This window comes from Apium graveolens, chromosome 9, assembly GCF_009905375.1.
Source record: "Apium graveolens cultivar Ventura chromosome 9, ASM990537v1, whole genome shotgun sequence".
Taxonomy (NCBI): Eukaryota; Viridiplantae; Streptophyta; class Magnoliopsida; order Apiales; family Apiaceae; genus Apium; species Apium graveolens.
Genome location: NC_133655.1, coordinates 83,560,301 through 83,571,761, shown reverse-complemented (window position 1 = coordinate 83,571,761; position 11,461 = coordinate 83,560,301). Strand labels below are relative to the sequence as shown.

The window sequence follows — 11,461 nt, the reverse complement described above, 5'->3', positions numbered from 1 at the left end:
GAAATTTCAACAATTGTTACAAGTGTAGATGAGTTAGTAGTTGTACAATCACTCTTAGGACTGAGGGAAGGAAGTGAATTGAGTGAGAGGCTGAGTTGCTCTCAGGCAAAAGGAGAGGGAAAGAGAGAAATCATGTAGGCTATTTCTTCCAGCCTGGAAAAAGAGAGTGAGAGGAGTTCCACCTTAGAAGTTGAAGGTGAGGGTGTGAGGGTGGTGAGCCAAGGGGAGCCCTTGATGCAAGAAAAGAGAGAAAATGGGAGGAAAGTAGGAATAGCTGAATAGGAAGAGCCCATTTTAAGTGAGTTAATGGATGTCAATGAGGCTGATAAGGAACAGCTAATTCAGCAAGAATATCAAGCTATTTTAGACATTATTTCTTTTGAAGCTGAGGAATTTACTCACCCTATATCATCATATCAAGTCCTAGCTGAACAGGATAATGTGGCTGCAGAAAGGATGCTAAACTTGGTGCATACAACTGCTTCAATGTAAAGGGAAAAAGATGCCATCTCATCCATGCCTCCCACAGCTGGTGATGATGTTGATTATGGAACTGATGGTTCTGAAGAGTTCTTTGGAGATGAAGATTGTGATGAAGAAGAGTTTATGGACATAGGGGAGAAGAAGGCCCTAGCTCTAGATCAAACATTCCATCTTGGGTGTTCTCTAAAGAATGTGATGAGCAACATTTCAAGACTACTCTTTTTCACATCATTCAACAGACTGAGATAGCTCTTCAATCCACCACCAATGCCAACACCAAGAAGCTACTTTAAGCACATCTCAATTCTCTCCAACTGCACCAAATTCAATCTCTTCAACATAATCTGGATGTCACTTCAATAAAAACAGAGATTGACCAAGTCAAGAAGGATGTCTCTGAAAGATTGGATGTTAAAGTTCCAAATACAACCATGCTTGACATCAATAGACAACTGAGGAAAAACTCTAATCTTGCAACAAAATTAGACTCCCTGGATACAAGACTAAAAGAAGTGGAAGCCTCTCTCACTGCCATTTATTTACATCAAGCTCAATAAACTCAGTTGTTCAAAAGCTGGTGGCTGCACAGACTTCTCCCTCCACTCTACTTGATGATAACCAAAAGGGGGAGAAAATTTCGATTGTCCCAGTTAGTCAAGGAGAGCTAATCAGTGAGGGGGAGAATGTGATAAATGTACAAGTCAGCCAAGTAATTGTTCCAGAAATTACTTTTCCCAAGCCACTAGTCTTGGACAACATTGATCTGATATAAATAGCAGCTGCCAAGTTGGATTCAAAGTAAAATTTCAAGAAGCTTGATATTGCAGTTGTTGAGAAGGAATTGGGTGACAAATGGAGAAAAATAGATGAAGAAATTACAAAGAAATTTGGGCCAATTGAGAAACTAGACAAGACTTTTCATCACTACTCCCAAGTCAAGCAAATCTCTGTGAATGAAATGAGTCTAGGTAGCTTAGAAAATGGCCAACCTTCATGTATAAAGTCTCCAAAGGCCAATCTGGTTTTAAAGCCTAGGAAGAACTATCCAAAGTCATCAGACAAAAATCCTGTGGATCTTATGTTTGAGACTCCAAGGCCAGATGAAAAGAAGCAGTTGGCAAGGTCCATTGCATTCTTCAAAGATCCAACTGATTCGGTGCTAAAAAGAAGAATTGCCAAGATTTACAGAAATGGTAAAGAAATCTGTGTGGTGGATGGACACCCTCAGTTTGCAGAAGCCAAGAAGGAAGAAAAAGAAAGAATCAAGCAAGAAAAGAAGCAGGCTGCTTTAGATGCTAAAAAGCTCAAACAAAAGAAGAAGCAAGCTTCTATCTTGGCCAAACTTCAAGCTGTGAAAACTGCAACTGAGATTTCTGAGAAACCACATGTGATAACTGAAGCTCAAGATCAGAAAATGCTCAATGAACCTCAACATAAAAGAAAGTTCATATATAAGCTCCATTCCAAAAGAAAACTGAACTTCAGTGATGAGGAAATGGAAGACTACATTCACAAACAGTCTACAACTTCAACTCAAACATCCAAGCCCTCAGTGGTACATGAGGAATTTAAGGTGGATCATACAAAGAATTTTCATGGTGAGCCTATAATTCCCAATGATGAGCCAATAGACTGGGAAAGTTTGCTAATTCATGAACTTAAATTTCTAATTTTCAACAAAGCAAAGAAGACAAAGGTAAGAGCAACCAAGAAGATCAAGCCTGTGACTCTTAGAACCAAAACCCTAACCAAAGCTCAACCAACTGTCAACAAGGGAGATCTTCTATACATCTTTGACATCGAAGAATTTTCAGAGATTAATCTCTACATGGATGAACTAGAAGAAGTGAGAGCAATTGATGCTCACAGAAATCTCCCTGAAAGACTGGTGTTCAAATACAAGGGAGGGAAAGAAATCACATGGCCTCTTCATAGGATTCTTCAAGAAAGCTGCTCTGTACTAATAAAGATCTTCTCATCCTTCAAGAAAAACTTTGGATTTAATGTGACTGCAAGGAAATTATTCCAAAAGAAGAAAAAAGATCTAAGGAGTAATAAAGCCAAAGATACACTTCCAAAGACTATCAATTCCCTTCACATGAAATAAAGTGCATTTGAGTCCTTATTGGCTGATGGAATTCATGGATGACAAGGGTGTTAGAAGATTCTTCAGACTGGATGACCAATTGAGTATCTCTAGCAATGAGACTCTATTGGAAATGCAAGAAAAACTGGATCTATTAGATGTTGAAGAACTTAAATTCCACAGACAACTTCAAAATCAAATAGAAGAAAATAATAGGAAGTGTGGGAAGAAATCCAGACAATCAAGGAAATAGAAAACATCAGCTCAGACTAGAGGAGCACCTTGATAATGATTGTGAGAACTCTTTGCACTTTACTTTGTTCAATTTTCAATAAATTGTAGCACTTACTAGTTTTATCTACTATAACTCAATCTGTACATTTAGAGTGTTTTGTTATCATCAAGTTTCTCTTAATTTATGTCTACAATTCCGGTAGACATAAATTGGGGGAGATTGTTAGGAATATGTTGGGAACTTGATGATAAATTTAAAGAAAACACCTTAGTAGATTTAACTTAGTGAATTTGTAGCTCTCGGCGGATGTTCTAATATAGTCCCGACGGATGAACTTAATATTCCCGACGGATGACAACTGAACATCCATCGAGAGTGTAACTTATATAACAATAAGTTTTGTAGCACATTTCTGCAAACAACATATTTTAGTTGAGTAGATGTTGCAGGATTCTGTAAGTCATGATGACTGCTAGATTGATGTAAAGAATAGGTTGGCCAATTGTAAATACAAGATGTCTTGTAATCCTTTACAAGTGAAATGGAGTCAAGTGGCAGAAAGACTCCCAATGGATAATCTACAAAGGCTCCCGACAGATGATCACCAAAGCTCCCAACGGATAATTAACATGGCTCCCGACGGATGACCAACATAGTCCAGACGGATGATCATATTCAAAATAGCTGTTGATAGTGACAACACAGTCATATGTGTCGGGTGTTTGCAAAAGGAATGTGGCAGCCTGTTAAGCAGGATTTTGAGAACAAAGAAGCATTACCATTTCCATGCAAATGTGAAGATATTCAAAGATGCTGGATAGAGTAATATAGCAGCATACTATTAGACTAGATTCATTTTGTTTTATTGTCTTGTCTTATTATCATGTAACTTGGTGATATATAAACCAAGAGTAGCAAGTAGAACTAAGTAACCAAGAAAGCTCATTTTCCAGAGAAATAGATAAAGTTGTATCTGTTAAGAATTTCTCTTTAAGTTTGTTTGGTCACTTGTAAGCAGCTTTGTGGTATTCAAAGCATCACAGAGTTCTCAATCTGATATATATATATATATATATATATCTGGTGGATACATTCAAATCTACCAGAAAGTTTTAAAGCTTTTTGTTTTATTACTTAGTGTTTTGATTTCTATTATTCTTCCATTCCGCATGACTGCAAATCAAACACTGTTATATATATTAAGTTAGAAGCTTTTTAAAATCTCAAAAAGACACCATAATTACATTCAACCCCCCCTCTCTTCTGTAATTATTGTTGTATTATTTAGAATTAACACAAAGTGAAGACATGAAGATGAGAGATCTCGATAAGCCAAAATTCTATTATAGAGAACTTAGAGACTTTGATAAGTCAAAAGATTTATTGGTGATCTCGATAAGTCATTATAATTATCGAGATGTCGAGTTCTCTATATGACTAACTGGAGATCTCGATGTAAAACTCAAGTACAGAATGCAGATCAGTTTAATATCCAAGATTATCAATCAACAAACAAATCAATCACTGATTTGAAAAGTCTACAAAAGCAGCTTGAAGAGTACAAGATCAAAGGCCAAGATTAACTGGCAAAGTAAAGTCATAGTCAAGCAAGATTAGCAAAGATACACTAAGCCAGAAATAGAAAGATTTGGTTATCCAAAAGTAGGGTTTAGTACATGCTAATGCATGCTGTGTAAAAAATCAGTTTACTGTTCTATAAAGTAAACACTGGATGCTTTGTTTTAATATGGAACAAATAGATATGAAATTTCTTGTAACTCTCAAGAGAGAAGCTGAGTTCTTAACATACTAAGAACCCAGAAATTTGTAGTCAAACACTAGCTTGATTTTAATATAAAATTAAGTGAGTTTTGAAACATAATTGTGTTCATATGCATGTTTTAATTATTCTGTTAAAACACATTATCTATGCAATATAGATTACTTTGTTCACCATTGTTAAAAGTTCAAAGAGACATTAAAAAATTTTAAAACACATTCACCCCCCTGTGTTATATTCATTACCCAACACTTATATAGCCAATAACCAAATAATAATAAAAGAAAACATCATAACAAGAAAACTATTATAATGATGAAACTATATATGTTAATATCCCCCTCAAACTCGGGATAGTGAATCGAGAGTTTACCAAACAAGAAACGAAGTCACATAACCAAACACTTCAAGCTGCAACTGAGAAAATAAGAGTATCCAAACGAATCCAAAATAAAGTCGCGAATCCAAAATAACGAAAAGCTTCCAAGAGAATCTGAAGCTTCGCACAAGCGCAGAAACATAAGAGAAATCCTCCAAACACACAGCTACACAAGAAAATATAGAGCAATTTAATAAAATAAATCGTCCAAATACGTAGTAACACAAAAAAAAGAGCAATCCAAGTGTATCCAACCCAAAGTCAGACTCAATAACATATCCAATCATCTAGAGAAAAACCGTCCAAGTTATCTAATAACCAAAACAACTTTATAACTAAATCAAATTTGCAACCATCGAAACTAAATCCAAATAATAAATCTTCAACCATCGAAACTAAATTCAAATATAAAATCCAACCCAATAACCAATTCAAACAAACTCCAAATAACTGAATTCAAGTCAAAAAATTGTATCCAATCTTCAACCAAATAAAAATTATATCTAAATTTAAACTGTATCCAAATCTAATCGTATCCTACGAAAGGCCAGTGTGCTTAGAGCACCAGATAAACTAAACCAATGTGCCTAAAGCACCAAATAAACTAAAGCAATCCCTCGAAGGACCAATGTGCCTATAACACCAAATAAACTAAACCAATCCCCGTGAAGGGCCAATGTGCCTAGAGCACCAAATAAACTAAAAAATCGCTCGAAGGGCCAATGTGCCTAAAGTACCAAATAAACTAAACAATCATTCATATGGCCAATATGCCTAGAGCACCAGATAAAATAAAACAAAAGGCGGAGAAGTATACGGATGTGCCTAGGGCTACCTTCTATAGGAATTAATATTATTATTTATTCAAATATTTGTTTGCTTCAAAAGAAAATTAATCTTTTTAAGTGTGAGTCCTTTTATTTAAGACTTTTCACTTGTATGACCTTTTGTTTTTTGAGACATTTCCCTTTAAGACCTTCTAGATTCCACCTCCTCCTCATACTTATTTGTGACATATGACCTTTTAACTATCTTGGAGTTACACATTTTCACTCCTATAAAAGTAGATCTATACCTCTCTTTTTAGATGGAGAACCAAAAATGTATTCTCATACTATATACACATGTTTTGTGCAATGATCAAAAGATGTCCTCTATCTCTCTCCCTGTACTACACCAGTGAGGCGGATGTCGTATAACGCTGGAGGTTAATTGTCATGAGTCTTTGTGTATGTAGCGGGGAAAATTCAACTTTAGCGTCGTGATTAATTTTACGCCACAACTTTTATTCAGATAAGTAATCCTAATTTTATTTGTTATCATCTATTCTTTTGTTATTATTACTTTTATCATTCGATGAAGAATGCTCATGTTGTTAACCACATGAATAAAAGTTTTAGCCTTATGTTTCTTGAGATATAAAGTCGAGATCTCGAACATATTAATTTTAGAACATTTGAAAAATATTTCATCTATTTGTTGATTTATAATCTCTGACTTAGGCCTTATTTTTCTTTCTCGTATAATGTTAAGTTAGTATAATTTATTTAATAATTAGTCTACCGTTGTGAGTCAATATCCTTTTCAAACATTCTAAAGTTGAAATTTGTTTGTTAAACGGATTTATACCAATATATCGAGATTGAGGTGCAATGAATATTATTTTGTTAAGACCGTCTATATGATATCAATAATGTGATAGTTTAAAAAATATGCTTGTTTGAAAATATGCCCGATAAGGGTTGGACATATTGCTAGAATTACGCTCACAACTTAAGTGTGTAGTTTTTGACTTCTCTTTATTTATATGTCATCTTTTTACGATACACTTGCAATGTATATTGTAAAGTTATATGTGATTTTTTGGTATATTCAGACATACTTGATTAAATATTTGAGGCGTAGTGTTGAAAATTTCGTGACTCTATTTTTTTAAGGAGTAGTGGTGAATATAAACTGTAAATGATGTATATAATAGTGTGTTAGTCATGTTTTTGTTCACAATATTGTGATGTATGGCACAACAGTAAACTTTATGCTTATTTGATTTTTAAATGAGAATATATCTGCGAGACAGTTACATGAGTAATATATCTTGTAGATAATAAAAAAAATGTTAAAAAAATATATCTTTTTCCTGGAAAGAGAATAAGAGTGTGAGATTCTTAATAAAATTTAATTTTTCTAAAGTTTATAATTTTGATGCCCATTTTATTTCATTGTGGGGGTTGAAAAATATGTCAATATTAGTTAATTGTGCAATCATTTTCGTGTCTCATGTAATAGTCATTTGCGTTATATGGATGATTGAGATGCTTGAACATGAATTATTTTTTAAATAATAAATGCATAAAAGACTAGTGGAGTCTTGAGGGTGTAATTTATGGAACATTATAAATGATTGGTTTCTCATCACTCTAATTATGTAGAAAAATCTTATGAATTTGTACTACTTCTCATTATTGCAGCAAGTATCTCATGTGTAGTGTGTGACCCATATTTTACTAAATAATTATAAAGGCATTTTTTTAATAATTTTAACATGTCAAATTTATTGTATTTTCATGAATTAATGTAACATAAAATCGATGGTTGATATGTATGAGGAGAAATACTTTGATACTAGAAAGTTACCACATAATGAGGTTACATGTTTTATTACTCTCCAATTAGTTTGAAAGTTTTTTCCTTCTGTAAAGTAAGTTGCTACTTGAGAATGAGAAGAAAACTTCATTAATATTTATATTTTTCACTTTATAGATTCATGTATAATATACTAACTTTGTTAATCAGAATGACTGAGTTACATGCATATTGTTTGAGAGAAATTTTATTTATAAGTGGTCGCAAGCACTAAGAATATACTTGAAGAAAAGATCTAGGTAATGTGAATTGAGGTTGATAATAATTTACGTTTATGAGAAAGAGAATATAGACACCTAAGGCATGCCATAATGTGTAAATCTGATCAATAGTAATGTGATATCACTCGAGTATGTAAAGTTAAAGGGGAATATTGTAGATCTTCTTTACAAAGGTCTTTGTCAAATATTGTTGCTAGAGTTGGCACAAAACACGTCTAAACCCTATTGTATAGTAAATTGTGTTAAATCACAAAAGTGCTCATTATGACCTTTGGATGGTGCTAAGAGTTAGCACAATTGGAATGGTTTTAAAACCTATGTGGAGTGAATTGTGATGGATACCCATCTTAGAAATTTCTAAGTTCAATGTGTCAAACTAAATCATAAAAGAATACATGTTTTACTACCACCATTCCAATTTAATGGAAAGATATAGTATTTTTTTTATTTTCATATGTGTTAGGTTGAGCTAATACTCTTAATAAGTGCATAGCCTTGTAATAGGTGGTTTGCAACAGTACAAACTTGATGAACTTATCTATATGAATGTGGGGGCTACGCCCAACTCCCTATGAGATCCTGTAGGCTAAGGACTCTAGAGCATTCATGAATATTCAGCTAAAAATGTAGGGCATCTTATAACACAAATTATTAAAGGAATTATCAAGGTTAATGTCATGCGAGAACACATTTTTTTCCCACCTAATATGGCTATGTGACATATATGTATGCACGGGTATCAATTCAAGTCCACAAGACATTAAAACTTATAAAACTGATTATTCATTGTCCATAAAACTTCTCTCAAGATACATTTTCTTTTGCATCATGTGGGGGATTGTTGGAATTAATATTATTATTTATTCCAATATTTGTTTTCTTCAAAAGAAAATTAATCTTTTTAAGTGTGAGTCTTTTTATTTAAGACTTTTCACTTGTATGACCTTTTGTTTTTTGAGACATGTCCCTTTAAGACCTTCTAGATTTCACCTCCTCATAATTATTTGTGACCTATGACCTTTTAACTATCTTGGAGTTACACATTTTCACTCCTAAAAAGGAGATCTATAACTCTCTTTTTAGATGAAGAATCAAAATTGTATTTTCATACTATATACACATGATTTGGGCAATGATCAAAAGGTGTTCTCTATCTCTCTCTATGTACTACATCAGTGAGGCGGATGTCGTATAACGATGGAGGTTGATTGTCATGAGTTCGTGTGTACGTAGCGGAGTAAATTCAACTTTAGCGCAATGATTAATTTCATGTCACGACTTTTATTCAGATAAGTAATCCTAATTTTATTTGTTATCATCGATTCTTTTATTATTATTACTTTTATAATTAGATGAAGAATGCTCATCATGTTGACCACATGAATAAGAGTTTTAGCTTTATGTTTCTTGAGATATAAAGTCGAGAACTTGAACATATTGATTTTTGAACATTTGAAAAATATTTCATCTATTTGTTGATTTATAATCTCCGACTTAGGCATTATTTTTCTTTCTCGTATAATCTTAAGTTAGTATAATTTGTTTAATAATTAGTCTAGCGTTGTGACTCAATAACCATTTCAAATACCCTCATCATCAACGCGAGAAAAGAAAAGGAAGATGAAAGGGAAAGAAAGAAAGAAAGAAAGAAAAATAATATGATCAAGGAGCCAATATCCTCAAAAGAAAATGAGAGTGTGTATAAATAATAATAAAGAAAAATATCATAAAAAGAAAATTATTATAATAATAAAATTATATATGTTAACAGTTAGAAGTTATATTTGTAAGTTGGATCGGTAAATACTATTAATTAAAAAATTTAACTTTTAAGTGTTTGTTTCGTATTGTTGTAAGAAATTGCTGTGTTGTTAGAAAAAGTGCTGGCAGAAAAAGTGTTGTTCGAAAAATCAGATGATTGTTTGGTAAAAGTAATGTTACTTGTGATGTTTGAATAAAAGCTGGAAAAAACTGTTTGGTAATTTTTTTTCTGAAAGTGCTGTAAGATGAGTTACATACAAAATTGAACTTTGTTCAAATTAATACTCTAAAAAATCGAATTGGTAAAATAATTATATCAAACTAAAATAACTCATACGTTCTCCATAATTAAACTATGAGCTATTTGATTGTGAAGTATGTCCATTTCCCTTTCTTTATCACCTCTTTGACTCTGTTCTGAAACTTATGATTGACGATCTGAAAGACTATCTCTGGGCACAAAATATGGATGTGTATCAAATTCGTGAAAATTGTATCTTGAATGGTGCTCAATCTAATGTAATTATGCAATTCCATTGACGCCACAAGTATATTTCTTTGAGATTCAAAAGAATATTGAGGCATATTCATCAAGATCTTCCATCTTTTCTTCCAAACTCCAAATATTCTTTCTATGCAACTTCTAAGAGATGAATGGGCTTTATTAAATTTTTCTTGATAACCCTCGGGTGCATGTCCATATTGAAATTCAGGAAGATGATATCTAAATATTGTGTATGGACCAAGATATCCTAATGTATGTGGATATCCAACATCTACCAAATAATTCTTGCCTGCATATTTGAAAAAAAATATATAAATTAAAATAATCACCTCTACCAATACTTGCGTGTGTGCATGTTTAAGTGTAATTTAATAAATATTACCATGGGGTGGAGAAGGGAAATTTAACGGTGGTGTGTTAACTGCAGCGGGCATCATGAGCAGTTCATTCCCATCCTGCTAAAACAAATGTAAATCGCATATCAAAGCTACAAACGGCCATCACATTTTGTGTTGCCACATTTTTTCTTCCTACAAACCGTACTTGATCATCTACGGGTACACAAGCAAGTATATGAGTCCCGTCAATTACACCAATACAATCCTGTAGATATAATATTTTACGAAAATGAACAATGATTAACTATAAATAGTAATATTGACACAATTAGATCTTATGAAATGACAATAAAGTTTTAAAATAAAATTATACCTTAAAATGAGGCATATATCTATCATCGTTAAGTATATGAGATGGTATCTTCTTAAATTCTGGATTGTCAGGCTTTATCAAATTTTTAGCAAAGAAGAAAACTGATTGTACAACTTCATGAAAAACTCTACTTATTATTTCACCGAAATGCTGAAAACGTTCTTTTGCATGTCTGTTGGATGCACCTTGAGCTAAAACAAAAATAAAAATTCCTACATTTTTGATAACTGACATCCTACTTGAAGGTTTTAGATCATACATATTTTCTAAGTCTTGAGAGAGCTGAAAAAATGTTTTTTCCCATTCTAAAAATATTCTTGCACCTTATTCCATTCATAAATAATATTTCTTGCATTAATCTATCACCAATTTTATAGGATGTCATACACGGAAATTTATGTTTTACAATCTGTGCATAAATAAACCAATATTTGTATGTGTATGAACAAAATGAACAAACAGAGTAACACAAAAAGAGGAGAGAAGGATATAATCCGAGTCCAGTTCAGAACTGTCTCCTTAAAGCTTAATAGCTCTCACCGTCGTGTGCGAGCGAAAAGCCTCCCAGGATAAAATGGATTGCAGTGATGTAGAACAACACTCTCAGCGAGCTTGAAACAGAGCAGGAAATTATCACCGGAGGAGAGAGGGTACGGT

At 33.0% G+C, this 11,461-nt stretch overlaps 1 protein-coding gene across 1 annotated transcript; it reads right to left on the bottom strand.

The window, feature by feature from the left end:
* Positions 1-5,550: 5,550 nt before the first annotated feature.
* LOC141685373 (uncharacterized) lies at positions 5,551-11,065 on the bottom strand. The gene is made up of 5 exons (XM_074490478.1): positions 10,805-11,065; positions 10,637-10,696; positions 10,476-10,548; positions 10,369-10,382; positions 5,551-5,691 (listed from the first exon to the last, which is right to left on the bottom strand). The coding sequence occupies exons 1-5, from the start codon at positions 11,063-11,065 to the stop codon at positions 5,551-5,553; spliced, it is 549 nt and encodes a 182-aa protein (XP_074346579.1).
* Between the last annotated feature and the right edge of the window lie 396 nt (positions 11,066-11,461).

Excerpts from the sequence above, each read along its gene's own strand:
- LOC141685373 (XM_074490478.1), bottom strand. The coding sequence starts at position 11,065 with ATGTATGATCTAAAACCTTCAAGTAGGATGTCAGTTATCAAAAATGTA. Across the intron at positions 10,697-10,804 it reads GATATATGCCTCATTTTAAG|GATTGTATTGGTGTAATTGA; the intron begins GTATAATTTTAT and ends TTATATCTACAG. Across the intron at positions 10,549-10,636 it reads GTGTACCCGTAGATGATCAA|GATGGGAATGAACTGCTCAT; the intron begins GTACGGTTTGTA and ends TTGTTTTAGCAG.